The 17,500-nt window shown below is 38.1% G+C and overlaps 1 protein-coding gene across 4 annotated transcripts in view; it reads left to right on the top strand.

Annotated features, from left to right (window-relative positions):
• Positions 1 to 17,500, top strand: part of LOC125041625 (GATOR complex protein WDR59-like) — a 47,870-nt gene that overhangs the window by 9,454 nt on the left and 20,916 nt on the right. For 3 of the 4 annotated variants that reach the window (XM_047636682.1, XM_047636681.1, XM_047636684.1), the window contains exons 12-19: positions 11,992 to 12,156; positions 12,803 to 12,898; positions 13,168 to 13,297; positions 14,432 to 14,664; positions 15,169 to 15,293; positions 15,483 to 15,564; positions 16,058 to 16,167; positions 17,481 to 17,500. The exon at positions 17,481 to 17,500 is cut by the window's right edge and continues 104 nt beyond it. In XM_047636682.1, the coding sequence (XP_047492638.1) occupies positions 11,992 to 12,156; positions 12,803 to 12,898; positions 13,168 to 13,297; positions 14,432 to 14,664; positions 15,169 to 15,293; positions 15,483 to 15,564; positions 16,058 to 16,167; positions 17,481 to 17,500 (961 nt within the window). Of the gene's footprint in view, positions 1 to 3,225; positions 8,149 to 11,991; positions 12,157 to 12,802; positions 12,899 to 13,167; positions 13,298 to 14,431; positions 14,665 to 15,168; positions 15,294 to 15,482; positions 15,565 to 16,057; positions 16,168 to 17,480 lie in introns of those variants that run through there. The other variant, XM_047636680.1, reaches the window with a different exon arrangement.

Consider the following 17,500-nt stretch of genomic DNA (forward strand, 5'->3'; position numbering starts at 1 on the left):
TTATTTTATATTTTCTGCGAATATTCATTGACAAAAATTTATTGAACAGAGATATGCCTTTTGAAAGATGTGACATTGGTTTATCCATCTTATTTCTTTCTAATTTTAAAGATTTTTGCATATCATACTGATGAAAATTAAGAAATTATGTACCAAAATAATCATTAATATATTCTAAAGAAGGATAGGGGACAAGGGGAGGAGGAATACCATTAACCCAATGTCGCCGGGGAAAATGAAAAAAAAATGAGGAAAATGCTGTGCCTATTTGTTTTATTTTTTGTGAAATATCTGCCCATAGATGGGTCTGCTAGCCCTTAGCCACAAAAGAGTCAATTAGTAGACCTTGTGACCGTACCTGATTTGATTTGGCGGGAAAAACGTATTTTTTACTAGTGCTATGAATATCGATGGTGTTATTTTTATTTTAAACATTATAAGTATTATAATGTTTTTTAACATTAGTAACAGCAAAATAAGATAACGTAAAATATTTCGTAATCAAAGAAAAGGGTGAACGGGCGGGATGGGCAGTACTCCTAGCTGGCTCATTGGTGACTTAGTACAAGTGTAGCCATCTATGTGTTTAAACAATCAAACAAGTACTCACAGTGGGCATAGCACGTGTCGACACGTCGTACCCGTCGGCAATGGGTTAAATACCTTGAGAGAAACTGACACATGTGTCACTAATCACTCTGACAGAATGCTGCTGGCATTTTCCCTTGATAACAGTTGTCCAGTGTAGTCTAAATTTAATCTGAGAATAACAACATTCGATAAGATATTTCAGGTGAAAATCTCCTATATTCTACCCATATATTAGGTCAACTGTTGCACCCTGCACCTGGGTTTTAGACCCTCTGTCCCATCAACCCAAAACTGATAGGCATGGCATGTACATACATGCCATGCCCACTGTGAGTTTACTTTATTAATTGTTTTTACACATAGATGGCTACACTTGTACTAAGTCACCAATCAGCTAATTATGAGTACAACCTGTCTGACCTGTGTACCCTTCTTGATTTTTTAAAACATTTCCTTATTTTGTATTGCTTTTACTAAATCAATAACATTATAGTAATTATGATGTCTACAATAAAAATTACACCTTTGATATTGGTACTATTTGTGAAAAAAAACATTTTCCTGCTATTTCAAGGACAGGTGAAATCAGTTAAGATCACAAGGTCTCCTAATAGACTCCTTTGTGGCTAAGCACTTGCAGAGCCATCTATGTGCAGAGACTTTTCAAAAAAAAATCTAAAATGAGCAGAACATTTTCCCAGCGACAGTTGGTTAATTGTCATACAGCCATGATATGTCTGCTAAAAATTTGCACCATATTTGGAATTGATTTCTAAATGGTTGAGGAACATTATGAACACTTGTTTGAAATTAGTGATTTTCAACTCCATGAGTCGCATTTTCTCTTAAACCATTGGATCCTGGTTCCTTGCGGTGTGGAGTCAAGACCCCTTCCCTCCCCTTTGCAATATTATTATCTCTTTTTCTGCATAAGTGTATTTTGCATTTTTTCTATTTTCCAGTTTCTATTTGTTACTTGATATGCTGTATCAAGATGGTAATAGAATGTTTAAGTTGCCCACACTCCATATCATAAATCCCTACATACATACATATATACATACGTGCCTACATATATACATATATATATACATGCCTACATATATACATATATACATACTTATATACATACTTACATATATGTATGTATATAAATGTATATATACATATATACATACATACATATACATATATATATATGAATGTATACAAACATATATATATATATATATATATATATATATATATATATATATATATATATGCACATATGTATGTTCGTATATATGTACATACTTACCTACGCAGATATATATATATATATATATATATATATATATTTATATTTATATTTATATTTATTTATATACACACACATATATACATGTATACATATATACATATACATAATGTATATTTACATATTTACATATGCACATGTATGTATGTACGTATGTATATGTATACACGTATGTTTGTATATATGTACGTACATGCTTAAATGTGTGTATGTATTTACCTACCACATACACATGCACACACGTACATTTATAAGTATTTACCTACCACCTACACATACACATGTACATTTTTATGTATATAAATGTGTACCTATATACATTTTTACATAAATACATATGTATGTACAATCATACATATGTACATATACATGTACATGTCTGTATGTATGTATGTACATATGTATGTGCATACATACATACATACATACATACATACATACATACATACATACATACATACATACATACATACATACATACATACATACATACATACATACATACATTTATACATTATAGATACACACATACATATATACATATATGCTTATGTACATACATTATATATACACATACATATATACATACATTCACATTCACTTATACATGCATACATGCATACATGCATATATTCATATATTCATGTATTCATATATTCATATATTCATATATACATACATTCATACATTCATACATTCATACATTCATACATACATACATACATACATACATACATACATACATACATACATACATACATACATACATACATACATACATACATACATACATACAAACATACAAACATACAAACATACATACAAACATACATACAAACATACATACATACATACATACATACATACATACATACATACATACATACATACATACATACATACATACATACATACATACATACATTTGCACATGCATACATGCATACATAAATTGATGCATCAGTCATTCTACTTTTACATTTGCTTCTGGCCATAGGCTGAAATATTTACTTGTGACAGATTTAGAAAGAAATGAAATGCTGTTGAGCAAGAATTGAAGAGGAATTGTCTGAGATTTAGGGATTTACAGTTGTTACAGTAGGCATCATTATTAATTTTCCTAAACATACTAGTAGGCTTTTTTGGGACACAGTAGACTCTGGTTGGTATAAGAATTTTCTCCTCCTCATTTTCAAACTGTTTAGAAGCATCTTAATCTTTGAAAAAAGCATAGCATATAATTTTTAAAGAAGACTTTTGATAGTAAAGGGTAAGGAAATTTGTGTTCAAAAATAATTAAGCTGGAATAACCAGAGTCTACTGTAATCCCGCAGAATGAAGTGGAGGAGGCGGAAAGCAGAGAGATCAAAATCAGTCAAGAAGGAAGAGAAATTGATGGGTTGGATAAAGAAGAGGAGATCTCGAGTGGAAGAGACTGCAGTGGATTGGTTGAAGAGCCATGTCACCTTTCTGGAGACTATGTAATCTTGAAGAAAGAGGATAGTGAATTGGTGGAGTGTGGCAGGGAAGAAGAGGTAGACAGCATAATGAGAGGAGCTGAAAGAATGACTCAGGATCCTGGGGGATTGGTGGAAGGAGACAACTTAAAGGGTGCTAATCTGGTGGAACAGGTATCATATGTGAAGGAAGGGGAAACTAGTGTTAATGATGCAACTTCTGGACAGAATTGCATTGATTTAGAGAACTCGAGTGCCCTAGTCCACACAGTAGTTGACTTTGTGAAAGAACTGGATAGTGATGATGATGAACGCCAGTTCACTGCATGTGACTTGAACTCCCTAACTGCTGAAGAGAACAAACAAAGTGAACATGAAGAGATGGAAGATGCAGAGAACAGGGAGAGTCTCTTTGAATTCAGGAGTGTTGAGGTCATGCATGAAGGTCAGGAAGTGAGTGCTGCTAGTGATGGAGACCTGAAGTCACTCACCGTGAGTTACTTGCTTGAACTAGAGAATGGGAAGAGAGAACCATTGGTTGCCAGTAACAGAGGCTATCCCAACAACCACATTATTAAGATCAAGTCTTACACAGATGATTTAGGGGAAGCCACAGATAAGGAAAGCCATAAGTACTCAATGGGGGAGGAACCTGCCCTTCGGATTAGATTTAGCAGTGAGAGTGAGATGACAACTTTAGAGCATGTTGTGAAACAGAGTGAAAGAATGAGGGTATCCCCACAAAATTTGGAGGGATGGTTGGTAGACAATTCAGATATGATCAGCCTGGTGCCAATTACTGAAGCTGCTAGTCTTAAAGAGGTGGATATGGGGAAGGAGGAGGCAGTAATACACATTGTTGAATGTGAAGGGGGGCTTGAGGCAAATGAGATTCCTGCCCCCTCCACCCTGCTCACTGGTGAAGATGTGGCTTCCACTGGAGCCTCTACTCTGGGTGAGGCAGAAGTTGTTTCAGAGCAGGTGATGGACACATCACCCCTGATGCTGTCCCTACCACTGGTTACTGCACAAACCACAATGAGTGCAGCTGTTATGGAAGGATCCATTCTCATTAAAGGGTCTAAAAATGAGTCACTGCAAGTCTCTGCGAAACTTGTGTATTTGCCTGACTGCGAAGAGAATAATCTGGGGCCACCTGAGGAGGCATGTGCATCCCTTGCACCTCAACTCCTTGAAGGGGGTGTGCTGGTCCTTGGGGACAATATAATCATGCTGAGTAACCAACTCTACCTCACACATGTTGAGCTGGTGGCAGCTGAGGGTGATACTCATACACAGATATCTATTAGTCTCCCTACAGATCCTGTGGAGAATTATCATGAAAAGAAGGTCAACTTCGTGCTTATTAGTTTAGGGTCAGAGCAAAACCTAGTAATGGCTTCAGCTCCCTGCACCCCACAGAAGCTGGTGAGACTTCTCCAGGATGATAGGATCTCTGTACGCAATGCACCTCACAGTGATGAACCAGGGATCTTTCAGTGTGACAAATGTGATAAGTCATACAAAGTTCGCTCTTCTTTAAATAGCCACAAAGTCACACACAATTCAGAGAAAATGTACAAATGTGATGAGTGTGATAAAGCTTTCCATTACAGTACACCACTACAGATCCATAAGCGCATCCATACAGATGAGCGGCCATATAAATGTGACAGGTGCTCTGCTTCTTTCCGATCCAAAGCTAACCTGAAGTACCATGAACGGCTACACACAGGAGAACGTCCTATCACATGTCGAGAGTGTGGGCAAGGCTTCAAGGACTATACATCCCTGAAGAGACACAGACAGAAGGCTCATGAGATATCCAGTCTTAAGTGTGGTGAGTGTAGTGAGGTGTGTCTGTCTTTGGAGCATTTGACAACACACATGTGGCAGGTGCATGATGTACTGTATGTAGAGGAGAGTGCTAGCAAATGTGAGAAATGTGGTGAGACATTCACAGACAAGAGGACTTATAACAACCACATTATAATGCATGAGCGGAGAGATAAGGCAGCCCAAGTGGGGCTCCGCAAACTTGCAGATTACACTCACCGATGTGGTATCTGCAACATGACATGCCAAAATAAAACACAGATGCTCTTGCACATACAAATTCATGCAGCTGTAAAGAGATTTAAGTGTCGATACTGCAGTAGTGCATTTATGTATCGTTTTCTTCTGGCACGCCATGTGCGAGAACAACATCCAGATGACCCAGAGTGGTTCTGCCAGTACTGTGATGATATCTTTGAAACGTGCAGAAAGATGACCATGCATAGTTGCCGTACAGTACGAGGGGATTACAGCTGTCCACACTGCCCCTTCAAGACTGAAGTGCGACACAGACTGTTCAGACACATAGTGAAAACCCATCCAGAAGACAAGATGCCATACTATTGTGAGTTCTGCAAAAACAGCTTTGAAGACCCCAACAAGTTGCGCTATCACCAGAAACGTGAACATCCTGAGAAGATGCTTGTGGTTTCATTGCAACGTGAGTCAGCCAAAACTAATGGTGGAGGAGTTGGGGGTGGGGGGAAAGATAAGAGTGATTCTCCAAGCATTGATATGTCACAAGTGGAGATGACCATTGAGGGTGATACGCTGGTATATTTTATTCCTGAAGACCTGCGAAATGATGAGGTTTTTAGGGAGAAAGTTAAGTTTAAATGTTTTTACTGTGAAGCTAAGTTCCCGATCAAGAACTCTATGACAAGGCACATCCTTCGTGAGCACCCAGGGGAGAAGGCGTACAAATGCCTTAAATGCAACATCTTCCTGAAGTCGAGTGTGGAATCAAAGAACCACCACCGCCGTTATCACAGATTCTCAGAGACAGGAGGCAGGGATCCCAACCGCAATGAGAGGGCAATGATGAAAAGGGCACAGTGGCTGCAGACCCAGTTAAACAGCACGGAGAGTCGCATAAAGAACCTCTACAAATTCAGCTGCCGTTTCTGTCAGATGGTATACAGAGAGAAGAGGTCCCTGGTGGCACATTACCGCAAAAGGCATCCGGATGAAGAATGGGACTACTTCCCGGACAAGCCCATCCGTTCTGTGGCCAAAACAGGCCGCAAGAAGAGGATCCTTGTCTATTATGACTGCAGTTTTCATGATGACTGTAATGCTGTGTTTGATGACCTGTCAATGCTGCGCCAACATCTTTTCAATGCCCATGATATTGCAGAGGAATACAGTGATAAGTATGTGTCTAAACGTCTAGTTATTGACCACTTACGGAGGGGGAGACTACCCAAGAATGCTATAGACCGGCAGGCCCAAAGAGTTCAAATTGGTAAGAGAAAATTGGAGGTAAGGCAAGATTCTATCATACCTTCCACAGATATGGACACAGATAATGAAGAAATTGTTGATGATCCAGTGGGCGTAGATGATGGTCTAGATTCAAAAGTTGATATTATAAATTCTTTACATGAATCCTTAACCCCTGAATTGAGTGTGGAGGACAGTGAGGAAACCTCATCAGGGCTAGATAGAAAGAGAGCAAGGTCTTCCTCTTCCAGCTGGTGTGAGCAGAAGCAACAAATTCATTTAGATGATATAGGGTCGCTCCATGATGTCAAAAAGATGTTATATCGTTGCCACCGATGCAACAGATCATTTACCAGTAGAGGGGAGTATCGGGAACATGTTGCTCGGGCTCGCCATGTGGATTGTCGTACTATCAGATATGATCCTCCCATCAAACAGGAGCCAGTAGATGATGACAGCTTTAGTGGAACAGATACTGTTGACTGTTATGAGTCCTCAGTGGATGAGCAACGTCTTAAATATGAAGGGGATGAAGGTAAAGAACAGCAGAGAAGAACAGTATCACACAGAGGTAGAAAGAGATTACAGCATACTCAATTAAGAAGGGAGGACACAATAAAACTGGAGATGGAGTCACAGGATGAAGAGGAAAGCATAGCCATTACCAGTCTTGAGATGGAGGAACAGGGGGAGGCACTTCTCAAGGTCCTCACCATCCATGCCCCAGAGACAGGATGTTCTGGTTTTGTTGGTGTCAAAGTGGAAGATGAAGGAAAAGGCAAGAACAAAGGTCCAATAGATAGAGATACTGATGAATCTTGTTCAGGCAAAGGAAAGAGCTTGCCTGCACAAGCAGCTTTGCCATTTAACAAGAAAGACTTCCTATGCCATAGTGAAAATGTATTAGATTCTCTGTCACTGATGAATAGCAGTAGGTCAAGCCAGGTAATGAGTAGGTCTTTTGTAGCAGTATCATCTGAAGGTGGAAGTTCTTCTGACAATATCACGACACTGGGAGAGTTCAATACAGCTAGTACCGTTAGAATCAAAACAAGGAAAGTAGAAAGAACACAGTTGGAAGTGAAAAAAGTTAAAGAACCAAGAAATGTGGAAGAAAATTTGGAGAGAAGAGGAGCAAGGGCAGGGAGGAGACCAGGGAGAAAAGGAAAGAATCAGGAGAAGAGGGGTAGAAATAGTGAGAAGAATAATATTGAAAGCAGAAGAAGCAATGGGGTAAAGAGAGAAAGAGAGATGTCTGATGGGAAAGTATGTGAATTGTGTCATGCTAATTTCAAGACAAGAGCAGAAGCCTCCTTCCACATGAGGTTAGACCATTAAATTGAGTTGGGCAAAAGGGAGTTTTTTTGTAATGTTTACATCAAATACATCCTTTAAGCTTATTAAGCTTATTATGGTAAATATACTATACTTCCATGGAATTAATGAAGATTAAATGCCAGAAATTGTGATATTTGCTGTGATGTATGTATATAAAAGTACATAAAATGTTTATAATGCTGCTGGAGACTTTTATTGAGTATACCTTTTAATTATAGGGAATATCTCCCCCCAAACTTTGGTGAGAATTTTAAAAAATTATATGAAAGAGAGAGAGAGAGAGAGAGAGAGAGAGAGAGAGAGAGAGAGAGAGAGAGAGAGAGAGAGAGAGAGAGAGAGAGAGAGAGAGAGAGAGAGAGAGAATATCTTAGAGCCATGGAAAAGAGTGAGTGAAAGTTAGTGAGTGCGAGAGCGAGAGAGTGAGAGAGTGAGAGAGTGAGAGCGAGAGAGCGCAAGAGACAGAGAAACAGACAGACAGAGAAACAGACAGACAGAAAAACAGACAGACAGAGAAACAGACAGACAGAGAAACAGACAGACAGAGAAACAGACAGACAGAGAAACAGACAGACAGAGAAACAGACAGACAGAAACACAGACAAAGAAACAGACAGACAGAGAAACAGACAGACAGAGAAACAGAGAAACAGAGAAACAGAGAAACAGAGAAACAGAGAAACAGAAACAGAGAGTGAGTGAGTGAGTGAGTAATATTGTGTGTGTGCGTGTGTGTGTGTGTGTGTAGACATGTACACATATCTATTTTCTAGTCTGTCTGGCAGTTGGTTTGTCTGCCTGTCTGTGTCTGTTTTCCAGTCAACAGAGTTTGTATTTCTCATGGGTCTTGTAAGAACTAGCATGTCCTTTAAAGTTCTTAGTTGAATTATAGGAAAGTCCATATACAATGAAAAATAATAGGAAGATAGTTAACAAGAAAGGAAATGATGCACATGTAGATGGTCTGATAATGAAATTGTGACAAGTGTGATAATTTACTTGGACAGTTCATTTACCCCAAATAGTGTCTTATTAGAGTCCATGCTTTATTGAAATTGATACATAAAGAAAACTGTATCAGTGTGGCTTTCATATGTTATACAGGGTTGCACCCAGGAACACTTTCTTGGAACCTCATATTATGGCCATCAGTTTTATACTCATGATCAAATGTTGGTTATCCAAGACATTGCAGTTACTGGCATTGTTTAGCTTGATGTATTGATGACACTTCTTAAGTATAGTGATAAACAGTCACTTGGGAGTTTTTTGCTGGATCTGACAGCTGGATACTGGGAAATTTTTCAAGTATGGCCCATACTGTGTGACTGCAACTTATGAGTGAATGATGTTACAAGACCAATACCAGAATTGTGAAGATAGTGTATTAAATAGTTATTGGTTGGGCTTAACATGACAAATGCTACAATGCAGTTATTGAACCTTCAGTCATTACTTTATTTTTAAGCAATTTGAGTACTTTTGGACATAGCTGATTGGAAGGCTATGGGAAATGGTCGCATTGCTCATTCTGTCAACCAAGTCCTGAGAAAACAACTCCAAGCCCTTGCAGATGACTGCAGTCCTCAGTGGATGGACGGTCATCTCGGATCATGCTAGAGTTTGTAGATATTGGGCTGAGCATTTTGAGCAGCTGTACCAGGTAGACCTCAGCAGTTAGTCTGGATGTATGACCCATCCATCAGTGAGGAACTTCTTCCCTAACTAAGGTTACAGAGGTGATCTATAAGATGAAGGGTGGGAAAGTTGATGATATATGTGATATCCCTGCTGAACTGCTAAAAGTTGAGGTGAACAAAAGGCACAGGGCTTTCATACTATTCTGGCTGCCATCTGGCAGTCTGGTCCCATTCCCCTGGACCTGTTGAGTGGTGTGGTCATCTCTCTCTGGAAGGGGAAGTGGGATCACTGGGACTGTAGCAACTATTGTAGCATCACATTGGTCAGTATACTAGGCATGATTTTTGCCCACATTCTTAAATTGATCTGTAACCACCTACTAAGGCACCAGAAACTGGAGTAGTCTGGATTCACTCCTGGCAAGTCCACAATAGACTGCATCCTAGCACTGTGAGTCATTGTGGAATGCCTTTGTGAGTTTGATTGTGGGCTGCTTGCAGTCTACATGGATTTTAAAAAGGCATTAGACTCGGTGCATCGTGAATTGGTATGGGAGATCCAGAGACTTAGGGGAATTCTGACATGGATTATTGGTTTAATAGAAAGCCTATATACTAGTACTGAAAGTGATGTAAAGTGTAGTGGGAGCCTGTCAAGCTTTTTCCTTGTTAACTCAGGAGTAAGGCAAGGCTGTGTCCTTGCACCAACACCTCATTACTTGCATGGACAGGATGATGGGCAGAGCTACTATCTAAAGTCATTATGGAGCAACAAGGTCATGGACCTTGACATTGCTAATGATGTTGCTATCCTATTTAAGTCTCTAGCATCTCTGGTGGTGGCTCTTGATGCATTCAGCAATGAGGCGAATCCTATGTGCCTAGAGGTTTCCTGGACCAAGACCAAGATCCAGGGGCCCTGTTAGGGAAATCTTTTCCGTTGATAAATGCAAGTGGGGAGGACATTGAAGTCACAGAGAGCTTTACATACCATGGTAGTGCAGTCAGACCAGGAAGTCAGTGGATGGATTGGTCCGGCAGCAGGAGCCATGAACTCGGTCAACAAGAGCATTTGGAGATTCTGGTACCTATGCAGAAGGACCAAACTATGAGGTTTCAAGGCCTTGATACTGCTAGTTTTGCTCTATGGAAGTGAAACCTGGACACCATCTAGTGCCTTGAAGTTGCTTCTCAATGCCTTTTGTAACAAGTCCCTATGCTAGATCAAAGGATATAGTTAGCAGGACCATGTGTCCAACTGAAGGCTATACCATGAGACTAGTATGAGCCCTATTACTTGCATAGTCTGGACCACCAACTCTGAGTTCATTTCCCTATGGATGACCCTGCCCAGCAGGTTGTCTCTTCTCGTGGCAATCCTAGGTGGAAGAGGCCGGTAGAACACCCTAGGGAGTTGTGGTTTGGGCAGATCGACCAGAGCTGTCACGAAGAGCTAGAGATTGGCCAAGTGCCTGTATATATATAAATTATATATACATATTTATGCATACCATTTTATGTATATATATGTATATAATTTATATATATATGTATATGTCTATTTGTATACATGTATATAATGTATAAGTATATGTATGTCTATATGTAAATAATGTATATAATATATATGAATATGTATGTCTATATGTATATAATGTATATGTATATGTGTCTATATGTATATGTATATATGTATATTATTTATACTTATATGTATATATGTATATATATCTAAGTATGTGTATGTATATGTATGTATATGTGTGTATATGAATGTATTTATGTACATATATGTATATACATGTATACATATGGATATATATGTATATATATGTATATATATTTGTGTATATGTATATATATGCATGTATATGTATATATATGTGTGTATATGTATATATGTAGTTGTGTATATATGTATATATGTATATATGTATATTTATATATGTTTATATATGTCTATATATGTTTATGTATCTATATATTTATGTATATGTATATATATGTATACATATGTATATATATATTTATGTATGTATGTATGTATTTGTATATATATGTATATATATATTTATATATATAACACATAAACATATATGTATATACAAACAAGTGATTGAGCATAAAGCCATGCAAACACTACACACAGGCAAACAAACAAACATTGTAGATATACATGGATAAGCAAGCAGAGTAAGAAAATGACAATCACAGAAGGAAACAAACTAAAAGATTAGCAGAAAAAGAAACACACATACAGACATGGCATTTTTTTTTTTTTTTTTGCTTTCACTTTGTTCTGTATCCTCTCCAAATACCAGTTTTGATTTTGGTTTCTTAGTCTTCTCTAACTTGCTAATTGTCCTTTCTTTCGTCTATATTCCTGCAGACTGAGCTAGAGAAGAGGATGTGCCAGGTAACAGCTAAGCATGGCAACCACACCGTCTGTCTCACTGTGAACTTCCCTCTGACATATCCTCGCCAGCACTCTCCCACCTTCAGGTTCTCCTATGGTACTACTATAGATTACGCTTGCAAGACAGAGCTGTTGAAGGTACAGTATGGGGTTCTGTGTGTGTGTGTGTGTGTGTGTGTGTGTGTGTGTGTGTGTGTGTGTGTGTGTGTGTGTGTGTGTGTGTGTGTGTGTGTGTGTGTGTGTGTGTGTGTGAGAATGTGAGTGTGAGTGTGAGTGTGAGTGTGTGAGTGTGAGTGTGAGTGTGAGTGTGAGTGTGAGTGTGAGTGTGAGTGTGAGTGTGAGTGTGAGTGTGAGTGTGAGTGTGAGTGTGAGTGTGAGTGTGAGTGTGAGTATAGTTATGAATATGAGTGTGAGTGTTAGTTTATGTATAAGTATGTGTATAAGTGTGTGTGGGGGGGGTGTAGGTATGGATGTGGGTATGGGTATTTGGGTTTGGATGTTTGCATATTTCTGTATGTCTATGCAAATATGTGTGTATATGTGTATATGTATTTGTATTGAACTGTGAAAATATAGCTAGTATTACTACTCTTGTATAGTCTGTTATTATTATTGGATTTAGTTTGTGGTGAAATGTTGTATGATGTAAGTGAATTTGGTATGTTGAAGTTATTTTTCAAATTTATATAAAGAACACTTTGGGGCTTTATGCAAGGAATACCTGTCCTGAGTTCCACCTTATTGCAGTTGAAGGAACTGCTGATTATTTACAGCTCTTTTACAGGTTCTAAAAAACACAGCCAGCTCGTACCAGCGGAAGCGGAAGGCATGTTTGGAGCCTTGTATTAGGGTGTTTGTTGCACAGATGAAGGCATTACTGGTATGTTATCATTGAGAAGTAAAATGTTTTACATGATTATGTTGTACTAGGTTCTTTCTCTCTCTCTCTCTCTCTCTCTCTCTCTCTCTCTCTCTCTCTCTCTCTCTCTCTCTCTCTCTCTCTCTCTCTCTCTCTCTCTCTCTCTCTCTCTCTCTCTTTTTCTCTCTCTTTTTTGTTCATTGCACATAATATTTTTATATGAAATGTTCCATGAAAACTTTCTGATACAGCACAAACTTCAAATATTTAATTGTTCATCCATGTCTTAGGGGGATGAGAGGGTAAACTCTGTTGAGGCAAGACTAAGTGGAGGTGGCTATCCTGGGCAAGTTTATGGCAGCTTTCAGGATCATAGTGTGCCTTTCCCTAGGACATCGGGTGCAAGGTTTTGCAGTGCTGGTAAGTCCAAATAAGTAATTAATCAAATACTGTTATGTACTTTTTAAAAGTTTCTTTAACCCCTTGCCGACGGGTAGACACTTGCTATGCCTACTGTTAGTACTTGTTTGATTGTTATACTTGTACTAAGTCACCAATGAGCCAGTTAGGAGTACTGCCTGTCTTGCCCGTTCACCCTTTTCTTTGATTTACAAATTATTTTACGTTATCTTATTTTGCTGTTATTAATGTTAAGAAACATTATAATAATTATAATGTTTATAATAAAAATAACACCATCGATATTCATAGCACCAGTAAAAAATAAGTTTTTCCCGCCAATTCAAATCACCTAAGGTCGCAAGGTCTACTAATTGACTCCTTTGTGGCTAAGTACTAGCAGAGCCATCTATGGGCAGACATTTCACAAAAAAATATAGAAAATAGGCACAGCATTTTCCCCATTTTTTGTTAATTTACCCCGGCGGCATTGGGTTAACGAAGGAGTTTGAAATAATTGATTCTCAGATTTTTACTGTTGGATATAATGTTTCTTTTAATGATCAACTTTGAGGTCTGCAGATTATATAGGATTCTGATACCATGATAAAGGAGGGACAAAATACTGTGTACTAGAACTAGAATTGCAAATTTGTCCTCTGTCCTTTGTGGAATTTGTAGTTTTGAGCAGAATCATCCATATATATACATTTTTAAAATTAATAGATAGCTGTCCATTTTCAGTAGCTAACTGTCACAAAAGGGTATAAATATTCTTTCACAGCCCAAGTTCACTAGCAAAAAACAGTAAAGTGTAAGATAAGAAATGAAACAGTAATTAGTGTTTTCCCTTATGACTATGTTTCACATTTTCCTTAAACTTATGTCAGTAGAAATGCTTCTCTGATAATAACCATCCTCTAACATCCTACACCATAAAGTCTCCAACAGTAACTCCTTGCATATAGGTGATTGCTGTACAAGTCAAGGTGATTTTGACATTCCCACCCAGTGGGAAGGGGATCCCCTTAGTGCAGGGTAGAAACAATGAAATCACCATGACATGTATAGCATTTACCCAGCAGCAAAGGGTAAACATCCTCAACCATTCTCAAAAATCAGTCTTTCTCAGATAAAATTTTTTTTACTTCCAAGGACTGCTGGTATGTTTTGCACGTCCCACATTCATGAAGAAGGGTTCCTCAAGGACTGAGTCATGTACACCCCGCTCCCTCTCGGCACTAGGGGCGTACATCACCAACTTCATGCCCCAGATCTCGAGTGCAGTGCCCACCTCCCCCAAGTATAACTTCATGTACAGTGCTCTCAGCCATAGTCCTTCCACAGAGCAAAACATTTCCATATCAAATTACTATTACCAGGACAAGGTGAGGGGAATAGTAGAAAGATATAGTTGTTAATTTTGGGTATTTCTTTTGGGGGTTGGGAGGAGATTTAAACCTTTGTGTTGGGCTTGAATAATTTTACAAATTAAGATATTCTTTGTTGTGGAGTAATTTTAATGAATTTTAGACATATTTGAAATTATATCCCAAACTCATAAAGGGAAGAGAAAATTTGATTTAAATTTTTGTTCAAGACTTAGCATTTTGTTTTTCATATTTTTTTTTTTTCTCTCTAATATATATGGCTCTCTGTAAGATGAAAGGCATCCTGTTCTTTGGTATTATTAGTCTTTGTGATTTTACAGGTTGAATGACCATTATATTCTTTATTTGAACTTTTCTTGTTATTAAGATTAGTCTTCACAATTTTCATGTTCTTATATACCATCATCTCCAGACATTATAAACTGAAATTAGTATAAGCTTTGTCATAGTGAATTTAATAAACAGCAATAAAAACAAAACCATCATCTTCTTGTATCACAGAAGGTGAAGAGCAAGCGTGGCAAGAGTGAAGATGAAGGCGGACGCTCTTTTAAGGCTGGAAATGTCCTCCTCTATGACATCAAGTGTCTCATGCCATTCTCCAAGGAGCTTGGGATGACTTACATGTAAGAGAAAGGACATTTAGTTTTACACAGAGCAGTAGGGTTAGGAATGGATGCAGAGCTGGGGTTGAATTTGCTGTCAAAATTTGGGTGTTATATATAGCGTTGTCTTTGATTCTTTTCTTTATATTTTTTCCTAACATGATTTTGAAAAAAATTATGTATATTCCTGTTTGTTTCTCTTTATGGCAGACTGGATGAAAACGACCTGGTAGGCACTTGCACACATAACCGAGATGCAGCAGCAGCAGTAGGACGCAAAGATCTTGTGCAGGCAAGGGACTGGCCTATTTTTAATTTTTTTTTTTTGTGAGATTATTTAAAGGTGTGTTTGTGTATGCTTGTGCTGTGTGTATGCTTGTGCTGTGTGTGTGTGTTGTGCATGTGCTGTGCGTGTGCTGTGCTGTGCTGTGCTGTGCTGTGCTTGTGCGTGTGTTATGGATTATTGTGTGTGTGTGCCTGTGCCTGTGCATGTGCCTGTGCATGTGTGTGTCTGCTGTACTGTGGCTGTGTGTGTGTGTATGTTTATGTGCTGTGCTTGTGTGTGTGTGTGTGTGTGTGTGTGTGTGTGTGTGTGTGTGTGTGTGTGTGTGTGTGTGTGTGTGTGTGTGTGTGTGTGTGTGTGTGTGTGTGTGTGCATGTGTGCATGTGTGCATATGCTTTTTTTTTTATTCCTGTGGTAGGATTTTAGATATATTAGTTAATTAATACATGTGGAAATTATTTTTTCTTCCACCTTCATTCTCACATCACTTATTCTCAAACAGGTATGGTCATTGGCAGCTGCAACTGCATCATCCAGTGTTCTTGGAGGGACAGAAAGCAACGACTTTCCTTGGACTCACCATCCCTTTGCCCGCAGGATGATCAACTCCCTGTATGTCCTCCCAAGTGGAAGTTTTTGTAAATTTTTTAAGTTATGACTTTAATCCAGTGGCTTGTAATGCAGGTTGTTGGCATGCATTGGGATTTCTCCCATTTGTGCTTGGCTTGTTAGGTGCTTCACAAGATCAGGCATCTAACATATTATAGTTGTATCTTATATACAAAACAAAACTGTGCTATCCACTACTCAGTCCACCACAGTCATTTCATGATATATCATCTGTGACTAAAGGGACAAGATTCTTAAAGATCTTATGAAACTGTATAGAGCATATATTTAGGTGAGGAGGATTATTATACATACCTGGTATATACTGAATTCACTGTCAAATATAAAAAAGACATGCTAAAGACCCTTTGCACTTTTTCTGTCAATTTTTGCATTTGTCAGAATTTGAGGTAAGTATTGCATGCAAACAGAACACTTCCTAGAAGATGGTTTTTACCATTTTTGTCTGACTAATTTCCATCTTGATCTTGTGCTTTGGAGGTTCTCCACAACTAGAATGTTTTTTATTTATAAATAAAACAGAAAAAGTCAATTTAAGCATAATTTAATATTCTAGAAAATTTATATATACAATATGAATCATTATATTTCTTTAAAATAATATAATTTGTATAGAATGCCTACGTGATTCCCAGGACCTCCCTCGGATAGCAATATGTTTCTTTACATGGGCACTATGTTTGCTGCCTTGGTAATGTGATAAGGAATTATTAAGTGAAAGTAGACTTTGGAACTTTACCTTTGCTGAATTAATTAACTAACTACCACAGGGAAGGAGGACTACTTAACTTTGGTGTGATGTGGTCTTTTATGTCTATGCTGTAGCAATGCAAAATTTTATGGTCACCCACATTGTCATGTGGGTGAACAGAACAATGTTTTATGCCATTTCTATACAGTAACCAAAAAATGTTCTGCAGTGGAAATTTAGGGACTCATTATCATCTTTCAGAGGAGAAAATATATCTACCATTTTCTCAGCTTGATCATTGTAAAAGTTTGTAAGCTCTCCTATGATGAGTCCCTTCCACATCCTCTTGGTCAGGCTCTAACCCCAAGGACTTACTTAGAGAGTTGATTTCCTTAGAGGGTTGATCTCCTAATTCTAATTTGTAGTGTTGATTAGTCAGCAGTGCATTCAGACTAGAAAAATGTTCAGCAGCTTTAGTCAATTACTTAAAAATGAATTGAACTAGAACTCATGCAAGGTCTGGTCTATTTAAGCACCAAGGTTACACTGTAAATATGATCTAGTCTTGGTTAAATGCATTCTCAGATGAATCTTATCCTCTCAGTCTGGACCATTACCTCGCCC

Source organism: Penaeus chinensis, chromosome 31 (assembly GCF_019202785.1).
Source record: "Penaeus chinensis breed Huanghai No. 1 chromosome 31, ASM1920278v2, whole genome shotgun sequence".
Lineage (NCBI taxonomy): Eukaryota > Metazoa > Arthropoda > Malacostraca > Decapoda > Penaeidae > Penaeus > Penaeus chinensis.